The following is a 21,478-nucleotide window of genomic DNA, read 5'->3' on the forward strand; positions in this document are numbered from 1 at the left end:
TTTCGTTTAATGAAATGTCAAGCTTTATTTAGATATCTGTCATGTCTGTGAGACATACACTGAGTTTCGGTTAATTTATGATGAGATTTCAATGCAAGTGACCGCGGCGCGCCAGCGCATGATCAAGTCATGATTATGTTGTCTGATATATTTGATTCTTATTTATTATTGGTTGATAAAAAAAAAAAAAATTAAAATTAGGATACAATTTATACAAAACGAAATTCACTTTAAAGAAAGGCCTTTTACAAAATGAAACTTAATTAATTGGTCAATGTCTGACTCCCGATGCATTCCATCTTACTAGTGCTCTTCAGTTTTCATTATCAACGTAAAAAAAATAACATTATAATATTTTAACAAATATAAACTAATGCGCTTATTTAATGAACTCGGGGCAAAATGCACCCTCGCAGCGGTGAGTGGGTCTTTGTTTCGGAGATGCGACATTAGGTTAGAGGTGTTTCCATCTCTCGCGGTCACCTTTTTTATTACAACATTTACAAATTGCCTCGTCAGTATTTACCGCCTCTCCCTTCTCTCTCTCTCTCTTTCTCCTCCACACTGTCACTTGATGACAACTACATAAGCATTTTTTGGCATTGAATAAATTATATTTATTTATTATATATAAGTGCCGGTAATGACGGTATTGAAACTGATACCGTTGCTATTTTAAGACCCCGCGGTATACGATATTACCGAAATACCGCCCAACCCTAGTGTGTGTGTGTGTGTGTGTGAGAGAGAGAGAGAGAGAGAGAGAGAGAGAGAGAGAGAGAGAGAGAGACGCGGGCGTGATCGAACTGTGTGTGTGTGTGTGAGAGAGAGAGAGAGAGAGGCGCGGGCGCGATCGAACTGTGTGTGTGCGTGAGACAGAGAGAGAGGCGCTGGCGCAATCGAACTGTGTGTGTGTGTGTGTGTGTGTGAGAGAGAGAGAGAGAGACAGAGAGAGAGAGAGAGAGAGAGAGAGAGAGAGAGAGAGACGCGGGCGCGATCGAACTGTGTGTGTGTGTGTGTGTGTGTGTGTGTGTGTGTGTGTGCGTGTGTGAGAGAGAGAGAGGCGCGGGCGCAATTGAACTGTGTGTGTGTGTGTGTGTGTGTGTGTGTGTGTGTGTGTGTGTGTGTGTGTGTGTGAGAGAGAAAGAGAGAGGCGCGGGCGCGATCGAACTGTGTGTGTGTGTGTGCGTAATACATGTAATAAATAAATAAAAGTGCGTATAAATATAATTTTGGACACAAGAGGGCAGTATAGCCCTATTTATGATTTTGTGTTTAAACTATTACTGGACGAGACCACCCCACGCCCCCCCCCCCCACCTTTCCTTCTCAACCTCCCTACACAGACACACACACACACACACACACAGAGAATGGCAGGGAACACTCTCTCTGTCAGAGAGAGGGAGAGAAAATTCTCAGAATCCACATTCAAACCACAATATCTGACTTTCTGTTGGTCGGAACTAATAACTGTAAATTAGAAAGTTGTTCGGCTTGAAGAGAACAATATACACGCCAAGTTTTGTAACTGTAGGTAAAACTAACTGAGTTATAACACACTTTATGTGTCCTTTCTTTAGTCATAAATTCATTTCCTCGCCACGGCCAAACAGTTCGAGATATCAAAAATCCGCTGGCAATTTATCATCCTCAATGTCTTGACTTCATGCTGACCGAGTTTCGTGGTGTTTGGATTAATTCTCTAGGAGAAGTATATAAAAAATAAAAGAATGCATTTTCCAAACAACCCATAATAGCTGACTTCCTGTTGAGCTGTCGTTAAACTTAGAGCACGAAAGTTGTTCGGCCCGATGAGATCTAAATATGTACCGAGTTTCATATTATTACATGCAAGGATGTTTGATATATGGACAAGTGTTCGAATCACATTCCAGGGGGCGCTGTCGAGCCCCCCTGCCACGCCCCGGTACCAGCTTCAGCCCGGCCCTGATGGCCGCGGGTTCTGACCTGTGTGCAAAGTTTCAAGAGTTTTCGAGCACGTTAAGGGCCCCAAAACCTTGAAAAAAACAAAAATAAAAGCATTCTCACTCAGGAGACAAATCCCCCTCCCCCCAAACACACAGAGAGACGTAGGGTCAGAGAGAGAGGAAGAGAAAATTCTCCAAAACATCCACATTCAAACCAAAATATCTGACTTCCTGTTGGTCTGAGCTTATAACTGTAAATTAGGAAGTTGTCCAGCTCGATATGAACAATATACATACTGAGTTTTAAGATTGTAGATAAAAGTATAGACCTAATTCCCCCTCTTTTGTCAAAAGGTGGCGCTACTGAGCCCCTGCACCACGCCCGTTTCTGAAACTTTGCACATGTCTACTGGCTAATAAATGTGATGTGTCTGTCGAGTTTCATGCAATTTCAAGTATGCTTAGAGTCTCAAAAGCATCAAAAAATAATCTTAAAGTTTGATGCGTTACCACGGCAACAGTATCTAAGATATCAATAATCCTTTGACAGGTCTACATCTGCCATGTGTTTACATTATACACAAAGTTTTAAGCAAATTGGGTAAAAATAAGAGGGTGATTTAAAAGCATTTTGAAAGTGACACTTCCTGCTGCCAGTTGGTGGCGCTATAACTTTGACTCACAATAGTCACATCCATGTGATCGGCCTCTTACAGCGAACACACTGCTGAAGTTTCATCAAGATCAGTCAATGTATGCAGAAGTTATAACACACTTCCTGTTTCCATTATTCACCATTATTCGTTTCCTCGCCACGGCCAAACCGTTCGAGATATCAAAAATCCCCTGGCAATTTTTCATCCTCAATGTCTTGACTTCATGCACACCGAGTTTGGTGACAATCGGGTGAATTCCCTAGGAGAAGTGTTTCAAATTCCTGAGCATGAGTTTCCAAACAACCCATTATAGCCAACTTCCTGTTGGGCTGGCGTAAAAAGTAAAAGTACGAAGGATATATGAACCAATGAGATCTATATGTGTACCGAGTTTCATATTATTACATGCAAGCGTGTTTGATTTATGGACCAAGATTTTTAACCACTTCCAGGGGGCGCTGTCGAGCCTTTATTAACCCCCCAAAGTTATTTTATATTGGATGGATACACTTTTTTGAGCTTCAATCTGAAGGTTGCAATCCACTGCCATAACAAAGTTCGAAAGCATCAGGGTATTTATTAATATGACTTTGATTGTATTTGTCTAAAAGAAGAAAGTCATATACACCTAGGATAGCTTGAGGGTGAGTAAATCATGAGCTAATTTTCATTTTAAAGTGAACTACTCCTTTAAGTGAGAGGAATTCACTGTCATAATTATACTACTGTCGTTAGTGGATAACGGTAAACAAACATGCACTTAACCCTTTCACACGTAAGTTTAAAATATTCTAACTGACCCCCCAGTGTGAGTTTTTCAAGGCGACCGTTATTTAGAACTTGTCACTTTAATGTTTCCATGGTGATGCGTCATTGCTTGTCACGTGACACAGCACAACCACAACACAGCGCTGAATGAATGATGATCTGCTTTTATGTAATGTAATGTATGTAATGTAATGTAATGTAATGTAATGTTTACACAAATGTATTAGCTATAGCATGAAACACTGATATTCCGATTATATCAAATATGCGCAAGTGGATGTGTTTTATTGTTTAAACACCTTTATAACGATCGCGTTAGTTGAGCTGAATGCGCAATGGGTCTTGTTAGATTGTTTCCCAGTTCAGAGAATCGGATCTGTTGTATTTAAGTGTCTGAAACCTAAAATAAACATTCTGTGGTTGAAAACACTCAATATTTGTGATATATGACAGCACTTAGTGCGTCCGTCTCTGGCTCAGCGCCAGTCAATGCGCGAAAGCACGTTTGAATTTAGCAGTTGATCACGTGATGCACTGACCGTTCTAATCACACCGGTGTGATCGTACGCTCCAGGGACCAGCCAAGACTGATCACACCGGTGTGATCGTACCTGCCAAAGGGTTAACAACTGACAAATGATGATGACAAGCTAAATGATTCAAAAGCCAAAAAGAACCACATTGACTGATGAGGTATTACACCATAACAAAAAGAACAACACATGAATGACAGAAATGTTTAGTTTTGCTGAAATACTGCTATTGTTTTCACACATTGTGTGCCAGAGTATGCGTGTATGATTGTAATAAAATGTGACCAGTCACGGAAACTAGGGACACAAGTCGGTTCTGGGGCATTTTGAGTTATTCATAGATTCTGAGAGTGTAATATCCAAGCTTTCCAACGATGTGTAACATGTGGAAATCTGATAATATTTGGAGAAGTTGTGGCCATTTTAAAGTAGGCACTTAAAAAAGCTCAAGCTGTAAAGCACATGGACTGCCAAGACTGATCACACCGGTGTGATCGTACCTGCCAAAGGGTTAACAACTGACAAATGATGATGACAAGCTAAATGATTCAAAAGCCAAAAAGAACCACATTGACTGATAAGGTATTACACCATAACAAAAAGAACAACACATGAATGACAGAAATGTTTAGTTTTGCTGAAATACTGCTATTGTTTTCACACATTGTGTGCCAGAGTATGCGTGTATGATTGTAATAAAATGTGACCAGTCACGGAAACTAGGGACACAAGTCGGTTCTGGGGCATTTTGAGTTATTCATAGATTCTGAGAGTGTAATATCCAAGCTTTCCAACGATGTGTAACATGTGGAAATCTGATAATATTTGGAGAAGTTGTGGCCATTTTAAAGTAGGCACTTAAAAAAGCTCAAAGAGGAGAAAACGAGCTAAAGATTGTGCAGTTCTCACCTGTCTCTGCTGCTGGGGGTGACAATAGGGCTCATTTACATCTCATTTAGATAAGCCATACCCCCTGTAAAGCTCCTCCATGTGCTTTACAGCTTTTTTTACACTTCGAATGAGTGCACTTCTGCCGCACTAGGCGAAAAACAATTGTGCTGCCCCTCTATTTGCAACGTACCAGCAACAACACACAAGGACCAATAATGCCATATAGCCTGCATATAACGCGAAACCAGCAACAACACATAAAGACCAATATGCCATATACATATAACGCAAAACCAGCAACAACACACAAAGACCAATATGCCATATAGCCTGCATATAACGCAAAACCAGCAACAACACACAAAGGCCAATATGCCATATACATACAGTATAACGCAAAACCAGCAACAACACACAAAGACCAATATGCCATATACATATAACGCAAAACCAACAACAACAAACAAAGACCAATAAGCCATAGGCCTACATATAGCGCAAATAGTACGCAACGCTCGTGTGCCCAAAATGTCAACAATATTAAAGTTTATGTAGGAGGCAAATGCCTGCTGGCATTTTTCTTTAAGCAGTCATTTCTGCAATTTTCCAAATAATCACATTTCACCTCCTCAAATTACTGTTGCAAATCTCTTTACACCACTTTCTTATGTGCGTATACACACACAAATGAAATGTCCGCAAGCACATTATATCATCAGCAGGTTCAGCATCTTAAATAACGACTAAAGAGCAAATGAAGCTTAACTTACATTTCAGAAACACGCACGGCAGGCCTTCATCGCAGCAGCAAAGGTCTTAACTGCATCCTCTATTTCGATTCTCCGTCACATATGAAACAGCCAGCCACCGCTGTCAGCGAGCCGAGCCGCCGTATTGAAGCACTGAGGGCGAGCGCGCTGCGCCCATACCTCCGGTTCAGTTTCCCGAGCCCACGAAGTGCGGCGAAAACATTTTCGGTGTAACTGCCAGACGGTTCATCTCGTCTGCGACAATCTTTGCGGCATCCATCTTCATTGAATTTTGATATCAGAGAGAGCTGGCCAGAGCACAGCATAATAAGTAGCCATGTGGTTGACTTGGAGGGCGGGGGCAAAAGCGCCGGGTTATTCAGTATGGAAATACACACAGACAATGACACGCCACGCCCCTACTGCATGCTAGAATCTCCGAAAACAAGCCGATTTCAACCTCAAAATGTAAGCTTTTAAATATACCAATACTGCTATCTCAAACATGGAGAGGCTTCTTCGTGATTTCAATTAACAGATTCTCCAAAAAATTGAAAATCACCAATTTTGAAAAAAAACTCTTCTTTCTCATTTTGCTCGAAAGTTGTGCTGCCGACTTGTGTCCCTGGTTTCTGTGACGGGTCACATATATGTCAGAGGTCGCACGCCTCTGGAGCAACTAGGGGTTAAGTGTCTTACTCAGGGACACATTGGTGTCTCACAGTGGATTCGAACCCGGGTCTCTCACACCAAAGGCATGTGTCTTATCCACTGCGCCATCACCACCCCACTGAATACTGAATTTAATTCAGTATTCACGAGCGCGCTGATGTTTGCATTCATGGAACTTCTTGACTGCAAACGTCCAGTAATAATGTAGGGAATCACTCGTTATACATAAATCAGGTAACAGTTCATGTTTTACTTTACTTACTTATATGGTGATCCAAGATGGCGCCGCGGATGGCTGCCTCGGTGTGGAGCTCTCCAGCTATTGTGTTGTTTTTGTTCGTTTGTTCTGCGTTTAGTCATTCTTTTCCTATCAGTTTCACCAAAGACGAACTACTGGACATTAGGAAACACACACCAGAAACCTTTTCTACAGTTTTTGATTATTCGGACGTTTTGCTGGACATTCTCGTCGGAGGGGCAGCGGTGTTGTTCAAACGCGCGTTCAGACGCAAACACGGGAAGCGAGCCGGCGCGCTGGTTAAACTCCGCGAGCGCGGCCTGCGCACTGCACTCCCCAGTATTCATCTTGCGAATCTCCGATCCCTTCCTAACAAAACGGATGAACTTCTTCTCCTCACCCACACTAACAAGGATTTCTTAAACTCTGCTGCTTTGTGCTTCACTGAAACCTGGCTGAGTGAAGCCATACCGGACAACGCAATACATCTGCCGGGCTTCCAGCTGTTCCGAGCGGATCGCATCGCGGAGCTAACGGGGAAAACGAGAGGTGGTGGATTGTGTTTCTACATTAACGAAAGTTGGTGTTCAGATGTAACAACACTGAAGAAGATGTGCTCTCCTAATTTAGAGGCACATTTCATAAACTGTAAACCCTTCTACTCGCCTCGGGAATTTTCCTCTTTCATTCTCGTGAATGTTTACATCCCTCCAGACGCGTGCGTGAGCGCGGCGCTACAACAGCTGGCTGAACAAATATCTGAAACGGAACAAAGGTACCCAGACTCTCTTTTCATCATTCTTGGGGATTTTAACAAAGCAAATCTTTCCCGTGAACTACCAAAATACAGACAGCACGTTACATGTCCCACCAGAGACAGTAATATACTGGACCACTGTTACACCACAATAAGAAATGCGTATCACTCCGTCCCACAGGCAGCTTTGGGGCTCTCTGATCACTGTTTGGTTCATCTCATACCGACCTACAGGCAGAAACTGAAATCAGCTAAACCTGGAATAAGGACTGTAAAAAGATGGACTAATGAAGCAGAGCAGAATCTACAGGCCTGCTTTGATTGCACTGATTGGACTGTTTTTGAAGCTGCTACCAATGATCTGGATGAGCTCACAGATACTGTAACATCATATATAAGTTTCTGTGAGGATACATGCATTCCTACCAGGACATTCTTATCATTCACTAATGATAAACCATGGTTTACTGGGAAACTCAAACACCTTCGTCATGCCAAAGAGGATGCTTACAGAAGTGGGGATAAAATCTTGTATAACCAGGCCAGAAACAGATTGACAAAGGAGATCAGAGTTGCTAAAAGGAACTACTCTGATAAACTGAAAAACCAGTTTTCATCCAACGACCCATCATCAGTCTGGAATGGCCTGAGGAACATCACCAACTACAAGTCACCATCCCCTCGATCTGTGGACAATCAACACCTGGCTGACGATTTAAATTCATTTTACTGCCGGTTTGAAAAGCCCTCATTCACACCACACAGCCGGTCTGATCTGCACTTCACACATTCACCATCACCTCCTGCACTCCAATTATCACTCGTCCCTCCTGCCATCCAACCTGAGCTTAAGGTCTGTGTGGAGGACGTGAGCCGAGTCTTCAAAAAACAGAAGACTAGGAAAGCCTCAGGCCCAGACGGCATCTCATCTGCTTGTTTAAAAGCCTGCGCTGACCAACTGGCCCCGGTCTTCACGCAGATCTTCAACAGATCATTGGAGCAGTGTGAAGTTCCCTGCTGCTTCAAACGCTCCACTATCATTCCTGTCCCCAAAAAACCCAAAATCACTGGACTTAATGACTACAGACCTGTCGCTCTCACGTCTGTGGTCATGAAGTCGTTTGAAAGACTGGTGCTGGCCCACCTGAAGGACATCACTGGACCCCTGCTGGATCCCTTTCAGTTTGCTTACAGAGCAAACAGGTCTGTGGATGATGCAGTCAACATGGGATTGCATTATATCCTGCAACATCTCGACAGACCAGGGACTTATGCAAGGATCCTCTTTCTGGACTTCAGTTCGGCCTTCAATACCATCATGCCTGGTCTTCTCACAGCCAAACTGACCCAGCTCTCCATACCATCCTCGATCTGTCAGTGGATCACCAGCTTCCGGACGGACCGGCAGCAGCGAGTGAGACTGGGGAAACACACATCCAAGACACTCACAATCAGCACCGGAGCCCCCCAAGGGTGCGTTCTCTCCCCACTGCTCTTCTCCCTGTACACTAATGACTGCACTTCTAAAGACCCCACTGTCAAGCTCCTGAAATTTGCAGACGACACCACTGTCATCGGTCTCATCCAAAACGGTGACGAGTCTGCTTACAGACTGGAGGTTGAACAGCTGGCTGCCTGGTGCAGTTATAACAACCTTGAGCTGAACACGCTCAAAACAGTGGAGATGATCGTGGACTTCAGGAGGAACAGCCCAGCACTCCCCCCACTCACCATCATGAACAGCACTGTGGAAGCAGTGGAGTCATTCAGGTTCCTGGGAACTATCATCTCTCAGGACCTGAAGTGGGACAATCACATTGACTCCACTGTGAAAAAGGCCCAGCAGAGACTGTACTTCCTTCGCCAGCTGAGGAAGTTCAACCTGCCACAGGATCTGCTGATTCAGTTCTACTCAGCCGTCATTGAGTCTGTCTTGTGCGCTTCCATCACTGTCTGGTTTGGTTCAGCTACCAAATCAGACATCAGGAGACTACAACGGACAGTCCGGACTGCGGAGAGGATCATTGGTGCCCCCCCTGCCAAACCTCCAGGACCTGTACTCTTCCAGAGTGAGGAAGAGAGCAGGTAAAATCATCACAGACTCCACTCACCCTGGACACCACCTGTTTGAACTGTTACCGTCAAGACGGAGACTCAGATCACTGGCCACAAGAACATCTCGGCACAGGAACAGTTTCTTCCCACAGGCCATTTCCCTCCTGAACAGTTAACACTCCTCCCAAGGCATATGCCTGTAAGTGCAATACTCCCACTGTTTAGTGCAGTATCCTACAACTCAGGTGATACTTATATGTAGATTTATTTATTTATAATATTCAAAACACTGTAAATAGGTTCATAATCTGTAAATCTTAAAATGTCTATTCTGACTAAACCCAACTGTGATAGTTTTATTCTCATATATTTATATTTTTATTTTTTATTCTTATAATTTGTAGTATTATGTTTCATGCTGTATTTGTATGTGTATATGTCCACTGGAAGCCTCAATACCAAAACAAATTCCTTGTGTGTGCAAGCACACTTGGCAATAAAGCTCTTTCTGATTCTGATTCTGATTATACGATTTAGTTTTCATCCAAATAACACGTGCTTAGTGAACGATCAACAATCAAGAACATTCAACAGAACTGCGCTCTCTCTCGTCAGTTAACGTTAATAATAAGCTAAAGTTACAAGTACCCGGATAACCTACTACTTCCGGCGAGGTTTTGAAGTGTGCATATGATGGAGGCCGCGGGAGAGGGTTTATGAATGGCATTAAAGGCTGGAATACACTACACGACTTTTGCTCAGATTTTTGCCCCGATTTGAGATCTGGGTGAGTCGGCAGTAGTTGCCAAATGTCTGCGCCAGTCTGCAGATTTTGTGCGTTCGAAGTTGACAGAATTCACAGAATATCACGTAGTGTCCCAGACAGCAACATAGTGTTGGCCCAGATCCAGCCCACATCCGGGCTGTGTCGATTCCATGTGTACCAGATGTGGGCCAGATCTGGGCTGATACTATGTTGCTGTCTGGGGTATGATGGGCACAGAATCTGATTTTTTACCTTCAGACTTTGATTCCATCCAGTCGGAGGACATCAAAACATGTTTTGATATTTGGAGCCGCTTTTAGAACACATAGTGGTTGATGCATTCGCTACTGTACATAATACAGACATAATACGCTGACCAGACAATGGAAATCAAGGGTGCGAAGTCACAAAGATCGAGAAAAAATAGAGACGACTTACGAGAATGGGTAAAGTCAATAAAAGAAGGAAAAACTTACCATCCAGATCACGAGATTGGCGCTTGATTGTATTGAGATACTAGGAGATGGAGCTGCGAGCTTGCACATGCCAAGCACACACATAAATGTGTTAGGGAAAAGCATAATCTGCCATTTGTTTTTGTAATTGTTTGCAGCAGTTTCAGTATTCACAGTGGGGTTAACACAGCTCACTTCACTCCCAGGTCGAAAAATACGGAAATCCTTACAAATACGGAAAAATCACAGAAGAATGCGTCACGTGTTTCTGTTTAGTGTATTGTAGTGTAGTCGTGTATGATGCCTACCTTTAAAAATCTGTTCAGATTTTAAGTCATGTAGTGCATTCCAGCCTTAAAGCGATGTAACTGATGCTGGTAGGTCACATGATAATGACATGGCAAATGCAGTACGCCCAGATTACAGTCATTCTTCCCACATTCACACTACATACTTTGTAAGCGGTAATGAATTACTTATTCAAAATAAGTACCTACTCAAATGAGAGAATGCGATTTCAGTCACAGCCGAGATGTCACTGCCAAAGGGAAGGGAAGTTTATCATGCAGACATTTAAATGATAAATACTACAACCCTGTGTTGATGAATTACGAACACATTACTAATACTCACCCCCTGCTAAAAAGATCTTTGATGCGGTCCCATCCCGTGTCAGGGAACTCTGGCTTGCCTATGTGTTGTGGTAAGGTCTGTGCAGAGGTACTATCAGACGCATACACACGAGGAAGAGTGAGCCCAAGAAGAGCCTTGAAACGACCCAGATGTGAGTCCCCAGGTGATTTTGCGTCTGTCCCCCCATATAAATCCTGCCGCCTTGCAGTACACATCAACAAGCTGTCAATGAATGAGAAAAACAAGGCCAGAGGTATGAGATCGTGTTTATGCACTTTCATCCACACTGTCATGACTATGGTTATGACAGAGAATCATGCAGACAGGCTGCATTTTTAACACCTGAAGCAACACAGCTGTCAAAAAGAGTTTCTGCATCACAGAGGAATAAAGGGTCTGTTACAGGGAAAAACTGCCGGATGACTTTTTAATTGAGAGCTGGAGGTTTGGGAAGAGTGCACTGAGATCTTTACCCTTTCAAAGGAGGAAAGACATAGTTGGGTGATTCTCCAACTGGAACACTTTTGGCACTGTGAGCTAATGGGAATTTCACTCTCTTAAAACTTAAAACAATCTTCCTAGCTTCATTCATTTGTCTTCTAACACAATATAACAGTGGGCAGTTTTAGAATTCCTTTGAATATTATTATTTTTAACAGTTTTTCTGAAGAGTGCTTTCACATGGGTCACCCTTACATGGGTCACATGGGGGGGATCTAAAGATTATGGGGGGGAGAATAACTTTTGATGCATCGGTATAATTTAATCATCTTCATTTATTAACACAGATTTGTATGCATGAATTGTGCATTTCCAGTTCTCAAAACAGTTAATAACAAAACAAACAAAAAAACTTTATACAAAATACACCATGCTCTTCTTCAGATTCACATTAAGAACTCTGTTTAAACTAGGCCTAGGCTATATATTAATGTCTCTCTATTTCAGTGTCATTCATGTTTTTAAGTTCAGTTCAATTATTAGCTTTTTTTAAAAAAGGTCATACAAAATATGCCATGCTCTCCTTCAAATAGATATTAAGAACTCAGTTTAATCTATATGTATTTATGTCTCTCAGTTTCAGAGTCTTTCATGCGTTTCAGTTCAATTTCAGGCACTTTTTTCTTTGGATTGTGATCTGCATCATCCGAACTTGTCTTTCGCTTCAGCCAGCGGTCCATATTTAAACTACGCTAAACGAACAATTCATTGTCTGTGGCCGTGTTTGTGTGCACGGGAAATATGCTGCGCATAACAATAGAAAACAAGGAGAAACGCGCAGTCACATGCTCAAACAATCAACAACGTCGCTCTAGATGTGTAAAAACAAGTGGAAAGCGCGGGCACGCCGCTGTCTCCTCCTTTCCACAAGGGCTTGCTCTCCCGTGGCATCTGTCGTTGCTATGCAACCATGAACTTCGATCTCCATGCTGACAAGGAAGTATTAGCAAAAGATTCATTGATTTATAGCCCTTGCATTAGATTTACTATTAGATATATTTATGGAGATGAAAAATAATAAGGCGACCTGTGCAGCTATGATCAGCTGTTCAGCCGAGCATTCAATGTTGTTACGCTGTAAGCTGATCAATTGGTTCGTTGCTGCCGCGCTCTATCACTCGCATACCATAAAGAGCAAAATGGTTTTTAATGTTTCAATTTCGTGATTAAAATGACATAATTTGGAAGCGGATAATTTCTTCACAAACAGCTCATTATGACTCAATGTTAGAATGCTGCACCTACACTCAAATCGCGGAATTGGCCAATTAACGCAGAATCTAGTGTTTTAATTTTACATATTTTGAATGAAATTCTGTTTTTGTGTGGGGGAAGAACGTATGTCTGGGGAAAATGTAGACCGGGGGAAGAAAATCGATCTGGGCGACACAACCCCTCCCGTCATTTCAGCTCCAATGAAATTGGAGATCATCAAAACAATGAAAGCATGGCAAAGCGGCTGTCCACGGCTGACGGCTCTGCTTTCATCGGCGAAAAAAGTTAAGAAACTCGACGCTAAGCCCTCAGTACCGCGCCGAGCAGTTAGCACGTGACTTTTATGAAGTGTTTCCCACACATAATTCGTGGCGAAGAATCAACACCGGCCGCCACATATTGCGTTTCGTTCATTTTATTTTACCGCTTTCGGTTGCATTTCCTTTCCCTGCTCTCCCTCCGTCTCTCTGTCACTTACGCGTCTCTCTCTCTGTCTCACACACACACACAAACACACACACACACACACACACAAACACACACACACACACACACACACACACACACACACACACACACACACACACACACACACACACACACACACACACACACACACACACACACACACACACACACACACACACACACACACACACACACACATCCCCTCCGTGCACACCACGTCTGTCTATAAGGCGCCGGACTGGACAAAAGCGAAGGGACACAGCACGAGAGAGACCGTCCGAGTGTGTCCGAGAGAGAGACAGAGTGCGACTTTTATTTAAACTTATATAAACTAATATAATTTATTTTACCGGAGAGTTTAAAGCTCCTAACCATATTTTGTTGTTACTTGAAGTACTTAGAGTGCAGTGTTATGTTGCATCATGTAGTATTTGTGCTGAAAAGTAAGAGTGAATGTCTGTTACCTCAATAAATTTAAGGTAATTCCTATTTTATTTGTGTACATTTTAATCATTAACATTAAAAGCACACTCTTTTTAAGACTAAAATAACAGTAAAGGGTGAACAAAACTAATTTCCCCAAAATTAAAACGGAAAAAACGGAATTTGGGAAAAAATAAAACGGACCACTGCATTGACAGCGTGAAACATGATCTGTCTACAGCCAGGGCTCAGCGGAAGACAGAGAATGCCAGTCCAGCACTGATTGAGGAATTAAATTAGAAAATAAAAGAAAGTTTGACATCCTTTTTCTCACATCTGTGAATTTAGTTGTTTTAATCATTGGCTCTGAGATAAAGCAAATATATTTGTGCGGGAATTTCTCGCACTATAAAAGCTAACCTTGCGGGAATGGTTTAAATATGCGCAATCCCTGCACCGAAATTCAAGCCCTGCTGCTATTATAGTTTTTCAAGATAGCGGAACGACATGGAAGCCTCCGTGGGCCTACCCGTCACATGTATATAAAGATAATAAATTCTTCGTTTACTAGGATAAGTCATATTTGTACACCATTGAGGACATATTTATTAATACAAATATTGATTTTAGATAAAAGATACTTAAAAAACTACACATTGTCCCTTTAAATTGCCAGTCCAAAATATTTTAATCATGTATTTTATTATTTCACATATACGACTTGAACAGTATACCTAATAGTTTTAAAAATAATGATTACAAATGATATGCAAATTTATATGAACCTGTTCAAAACATTTATTTCATTCAAAAAAGTTGTTCACTATGTGTGTGTGTGTGTGTGTGTGAGTGTGTGTGTGTGTGTGTGTGTGTGTGTGATAGAGAGAGAGAGAGAGAGAGAGAGAGAGAGAGAGAGAGAGAGAGAGAGAGAGAGATAGAGAGACTGAATGAAGTGTCATAGGCAGTTTCTCAATACCAAGTATTTAAACTTCGGACTTGCGTCCTTGGTAGTTCGGACTTGCAAGTCCAGTTAATCTGCAAATAGAACGTCTCGGTTACTTACGTAACCTCGGTTCCCTGAGAAGAGGGAACGAGTATTGCGTAAGGCTAGCTTACGCTATGGGAAAACTCCTTTTCTTGAGAATATTGAAGCAAAATCTTTAAAACGCAGTGCAGCTGCACAGCAGACACAGATGAGCGGCTAGCACGGTCATTGGCTGTGCTGCAGCAACTGCACGAACTTATGGCGAGGCGGCTCAGACGTGGAACCAATCAGGCTGCTTCGTGCCTTGGTGCTAGGGCTGTGCGATTAATCGAAATCATAATAAAATCGCGATTTCTAAATCACGTCATAGCACGATTTTTTTCCGCGCTCCCGGCTACAACCTCCCAGTATGCTATCCGAACCAATCAGAATGCAGCGCGCCTAAATTGAGCGCGAGAACAGAACAGACCGGGCGGGTACCAGAGATTCAGTGAACTGCGAACAGGTTCGCGTGCAAGAAGGGAGCGCGAGTGCATGGAAATATTAGCGCAAAGGGGCTTGCCTCACCAGTTACTTTCTTTGGGAAGGTAAGGGAATACCATTACCTGATTGGTTTACAAGTAGTTCCCTCCACTGCGGCTGTCAGTCATTCTCCATTCAGCATTCAAACAGCGCGTCGCGTTCGGTTACGACAGTCAACGATGAAACTCTCTCCAAGATGATTCAATGTTAATATTATTATACTTGATCTGTAGATAAAGCTCTATGGTTTCGCATTAAATGACTATCTTGATGGACTGTACCTTAATCATGTTCGTTTCTACCTTGTGTCTGTTAGATCACAACACTGGAGAGCACTGTCTATAATTGTTCTTCACGGGCACAGTAACTGAAATTTAAAACTGTTAAAAGAAAAGGCTCAATAAACTATTGCATAGATAGATACTGTATAATAATACACTATGCATCGATATGTCTTTCCTTTGTGCTTTGAACTTTTCAATGCTGACTCGAAGAGCTGCACGCTGTGACTCTGTGTTGCTTCAAGCGCATCATTCTGCACTCTGGATGCGCATAAGCACTGTGTGCTGCACTGTATTGGAGTCTTTCATAATCATATCATAATATTTTGCACAATGAAAGATCATTAATAGCCTTTTTTGTTCTGTCCTAACTATCATATGTTGTTGCCTCATTAAACACCTGTGCTATACTTAATATACATGTCTTAATTTTATAGTAGACTATATATAAAATAATTGATCTTTTTGATTTTGGTTATCTTGTTTTTCATGAATGTATTTTACAACAATACAAAGAGCAATGTGTAATGTTTTACCAGATGTAGTGCTACACGATAAAGCTCTAATTGGTTTCCTTTGGAAATATGTTTCAAATTCACACAGAATGCATTAAAACTGTAAAACAGCATGTCTGTTTGTGTCAAAATCGTGCTTAAAATCTAAATAAAATCTAAATCAAGAAATCGTGATAGTTTTTTTTGGTCCATATCGCACAGCCCTACTTGACGCGTCAGAGCCCACCAGAATGGCTGTGGCCTAAGTCCTTACTAGTGGCCCATTCAGCCAAAGGAATCCAGGTTAATTCGACTGAAGCGATCCCCTGATCAAAACACAATGGCACGGCGGGTTGCGCAATACTTGTTCCCTCTTCTCAGGGAACCGAGGTTACGCAAGTAACCGTTCCCTTTCGAGAGTTCTCTCGTATTGCGTAAGGCTAGCTTACGCTATGGGAACCCCCTTCAAAACGCTGTGCGTGCTTAACTTCGCTCCATACAGTAGCCCAAAGCCAGATGCCTGAGGCTAATAGATGAGTAAAGTTTATGAATCCCAATAGAAACCGTTCATTTGACGAGTCTCGTATAAGAAAAAACAAGGAAATGGGCCTAATAGGGCCAAATCCTTATAATGTACACTCACCTAAAGGATTATTAGGAACAACTGTTCAATTTCTCATTAATGCAATTATCTAATCAACCAATCACATGGCAGTTGCTTCAATGCATTTAGGGGTGTGGTCCTGGTCAAGACAATCTCCTGAACTCCAAACTGAATGTCAGAATGGGAAAGAAAGGTGATTTAAGCAATTTTGAGCGTGGCATGGTTGTTGGTGCCAGACAGGCCGGTCTGAGTATTTCACAATCTGCTCAATTACTGGGATTTTCACGCACAACCATTTCTAGGGTTTACAAAGAATGGTGTGAAAAGGAAAAAACATCCAGAATGCGGCAGTTATGTGGGCGAAAATGCCTTGTTGATGCTAGAGGTCAGAGGAGAATGGGCCGACTGATTCAAGCTGATAGAAGAGCAACTTTGACTGAAATAACCACTCGTTACAACCGAGGTATGCAGCAAAGCATTTTTGAAGCCACAACACGCACAACCTTGAGGCGGATGGCCTAAAACAGCAGAAGACCCCACCAGGTACCACTCATCTCCACTACAAATAGGAAAAAGAGGCTACAATTTGCAAGAGCTTACCAAAATTGGACAGTTGAAGACTGGAATAATTTTGCCTGGTCTGATGAGTCTCGATTTCTGTTGAGACATTCAGATGGTAGAGTCAGAATTTGGCGTAAACAGAATGAGAACATGGATCCATCATGCCTTGTTACCACTGTGCAGGCTGTTGGTGGTGGTGTAATGGTGTGGGGGATGTTTTCTTGGCACACTTTAGGCCCCTTAGTGCCAATTGAACATCGTTTAAATGCCACGGCCTACCTGAGCATTATTTCTGACCATGCCCATCCCTTTATGGCCACCATGTACCCATCCTCTGATGGCTACTTCCAGCAGGATAATGCACCATGTCACAAAGCTCGAATCATTTCAAATTGGTTTCTTGAACATGACAATGAGTTCACTGTACTAAAATGGCCCCCACAGTCACCAGATCTCAACCCAATAGAGCATCTTTGGGATGTGGTGGAACGGGAGCTTCGTGCCCTGGATGTGTATCCCACAAATCTCCATCAACTGCAAGATGCTATCCTATCAATATGGGCCAACATTTCTAAAGAATGCTTTCAGCACCTTGTTGAATCAATGCCACGTAGAATTAAGGCAGTTCTGAAGGCGAAAGGGGGTCAAACACAGTATTGGTATGGTGTTCCTAATAATCCTTTAGGTGAGTGTATGCATATAAATATAAGGACTGTAGTCCGAGTTTAACCAGGACCAGGTATGTATCGGGTCCTATGGCCTTTGTGCTTGCACTTACACTGAAAGAACCCTAGCTTGCAAAGCGGGAACTTCCGGATTATAAAATCTGATAAATGTGGACAGCGAGGTCCAGCCGGCCGCTGCACAAATATCTTCAATGGTTATTCCACTTGACCAAGCCCATCACAAGGCCATGCCTCTTGTGGAATGAGCTCTGACACCTATGGGGCAATGCAGGCCCTCAGACTCATAAGCCAACGCGATAGCGTCTATTATCCAGCATGATAAACTCTGCTTTGTCACACTGAGCCCCTTGGTGCGGCCGCCAATACATACAAAGGGCTGTTCTGAATGCCTGAATGAGGCTGAACGCTCCACATAAACTCTGATAGCCCTGACGGGACAGAGTAAACAGAGATAAAGCAAATATATTTGTGCGGGAATTTCTCGCACTATAAAAGCTAACCTTGCGGGAATGGTTTAAATATGCGCAATCCCTGCACCGAAATTCAAGCCCTGCTGCTATTATAGTTTTTCAAGATAGCGGAACGACATGGAAGCCTCCGTGGGCCTACCCGTCACATGTATATAAAGATAATAAATTCTTCGTTTACTAGGATAAGTCATATTTGTACACCATTGAGGACATATTTATTAATACAAATATTGATTTTAGATAAAAGATACTTAAAAAACTACACATTGTCCCTTTAAATTGCCAGTCCAAAATATTTTAATCATGTATTTTATTATTTCACATATACGACTTGAACAGTATACCTAATAGTTTTAAAAATAATGATTACAAATGATATGCAAATTTATATGAACCTGTTCAAAACATTTATTTCATTCAAAAAAGTTGTTCACTATGTGTGTGTGTGTGTGTGTGTGTGAGTGTGTGTGTGTGTGTGTGTGTGTGTGATAGAGAGAGAGAGAGAGAGAGAGAGAGAGAGAGATAGAGAGACTGAATGAAGTGTCATAGGCAGTTTCTCAATACCAAGTATTTAAACTTCGGACTTGCGTCCTTGGTAGTTCGGACTTGCAAGTCCAGTTAATCTGCAAATAGAACGTCTCGGTTACTTACGTAACCTCGGTTCCCTGAGAAGAGGGAACGAGTATTGCGTAAGGCTAGCTTACGCTATGGGAAAACTCCTTTTCTTGAGAATATTGAAGCAAAATCTTTAAAACGCAGTGCAGCTGCACAGCAGACACAGATGAGCGGCTAGCACGGTCATTGGCTGTGCTGCAGCAACTGCACGAACTTATGGCGAGGCGGCTCAGACGTGGAACCAATCAGGCTGCTTCGTGCCTTGGTGCTAGGGCTGTGCGATTAATCGAAATCATAATAAAATCGCGATTTCTAAATCACGTCATAGCACGATTTTTTTCCGCGCTCCCGGCTACAACCTCCCAGTATGCTATCCGAACCAATCAGAATGCAGCGCGCCTAAATTGAGCGCGAGAACAGAACAGACCGGGCGGGTACCAGAGATTCAGTGAACTGCGAACAGGTTCGCGTGCAAGAAGGGAGCGCGAGTGCATGGAAATATTAGCGCAAAGGGGCTTGCCTCACCAGTTACTTTCTTTGGGAAGGTAAGGGAATACCATTACCTGATTGGTTTACAAGTAGTTCCCTCCACTGCGGCTGTCAGTCATTCTCCATTCAGCATTCAAACAGCGCGTCGCGTTCGGTTACGACAGTCAACGATGAAACTCTCTCCAAGATGATTCAATGTTAATATTATTATACTTGATCTGTAGATAAAGCTCTATGGTTTCGCATTAAATGACTATCTTGATGGACTGTACCTTAATCATGTTCGTTTCTACCTTGTGTCTGTTAGATCACAACACTGGAGAGCACTGTCTATAATTGTTCTTCACGGGCACAGTAACTGAAATTTAAAACTGTTAAAAGAAAAGGCTCAATAAACTATTGCATAGATAGATACTGTATAATAATACACTATGCATCGATATGTCTTTCCTTTGTGCTTTGAACTTTTCAATGCTGACTCGAAGAGCTGCACGCTGTGACTCTGTGTTGCTTCAAGCGCATCATTCTGCACTCTGGATGCGCATAAGCACTGTGTGCTGCACTGTATTGGAGTCTTTCATAATCATATCATAATATTTTGCACAATGAAAGATCATTAATAGCCTTTTTTGTTCTGTCCTAACTATCATATGTTGTTGCCTCATTAAACACCTGTGCTATACTTAATATACATGTCTTAATTTTATAGTAGACTATATATAAAATAATTGATCTTTTTGATTTTGGTTATCTTGTTTTTCATGAATGTATTTTACAACAATACAAAGAGCAATGTGTAATGTTTTACCAGATGTAGTGCTACACGATAAAGCTCTAATTGGTTTCCTTTGGAAATATGTTTCAAATTCACACAGAATGCATTAAAACTGTAAAACAGCATGTCTGTTTGTGTCAAAATCGTGCTTAAAATCTAAATAAAATCTAAATCAAGAAATCGTGATAGTTTTTTTTGGTCCATATCGCACAGCCCTACTTGACGCGTCAGAGCCCACCAGAATGGCTTTGGCCTAAGTCCTTACTAGTGGCCCATTCAGCCAAAGGAATCCAGGTTAATTCGACTGAAGCGATCCCCTGATCAAAACACAATGGCACGGCGGGTTGCGCAATACTTGTTCCCTCTTCTCAGGGAACCGAGGTTACGCAAGTAACCGTTCCCTTTCGAGAGTTCTCTCGTATTGCGTAAGGCTAGCTTACGCTATGGGAACCCCCTTCAAAACGCTGTGCGTGCTTAACTTCGCTCCATACAGTAGCCCAAAGCCAGATGCCTGAGGCTAATAGATGAGTAAAGTTTATGAATCCCAATAGAAACCGTTCATTTGACGAGTCTCGTATAAGAAAAAACAAGGAAATGGGCCTAATAGGGCCAAATCCTTATAATGTACACTCACCTAAAGGATTATTAGGAACAACTGTTCAATTTCTCATTAATGCAATTATCTAATCAACCAATCACATGGCAGTTGCTTCAATGCATTTAGGGGTGTGGTCCTGGTCAAGACAATCTCCTGAACTCCAAACTGAATGTCAGAATGGGAAAGAAAGGTGATTTAAGCAATTTTGAGCGTGGCATGGTTGTTGGTGCCAGACAGGCCGGTCTGAGTATTTCACAATCTGCTCAATTACTGGGATTTTCACGCACAACCATTTCTAGGGTTTACAAAGAATGGTGTGAAAAGGAAAAAACATCCAGAATGCGGCAGTTATGTGGGCGAAAATGCCTTGTTGATGCTAGAGGTCAGAGGAGAATGGGCCGACTGATTCAAGCTGATAGAAGAGCAACTTTGACTGAAATAACCACTCGTTACAACCGAGGTATGCAGCAAAGCATTTTTGAAGCCACAACACGCACAACCTTGAGGCGGATGGCCTAAAACAGCAGAAGACCCCACCAGGTACCACTCATCTCCACTACAAATAGGAAAAAGAGGCTACAATTTGCAAGAGCTTACCAAAATTGGACAGTTGAAGACTGGAATAATTTTGCCTGGTCTGATGAGTCTCGATTTCTGTTGAGACATTCAGATGGTAGAGTCAGAATT

General features: G+C 42.3%; 1 protein-coding gene across 4 annotated transcripts in view; it reads right to left on the bottom strand.

Annotated features, from left to right (window-relative positions):
* The window catches only part of timmdc1 (translocase of inner mitochondrial membrane domain containing 1), a 168,382-nt gene that overhangs the window by 105,444 nt on the left and 41,460 nt on the right, over nucleotides 1–21,478 (bottom strand). For 3 of the 4 annotated variants that reach the window (XM_077232267.1, XM_077232265.1, XM_077232266.1), the window contains exon 2: nucleotides 11,105–11,326. In XM_077232267.1, the coding sequence (XP_077088382.1) occupies nucleotides 11,105–11,326 (222 nt within the window). Of the gene's footprint in view, nucleotides 1–11,104; nucleotides 11,327–17,197; nucleotides 17,356–21,478 lie in introns of those variants that run through there. The other variant, XM_077232264.1, reaches the window with a different exon arrangement.

The sequence above is a fragment of the Siphateles boraxobius genome, unplaced genomic scaffold, assembly GCF_051911475.1.
Source record: "Siphateles boraxobius isolate OS27281-9 unplaced genomic scaffold, OSU_SipBor_1 17, whole genome shotgun sequence".
Taxonomy (NCBI): Eukaryota; Metazoa; Chordata; class Actinopteri; order Cypriniformes; family Leuciscidae; genus Siphateles; species Siphateles boraxobius.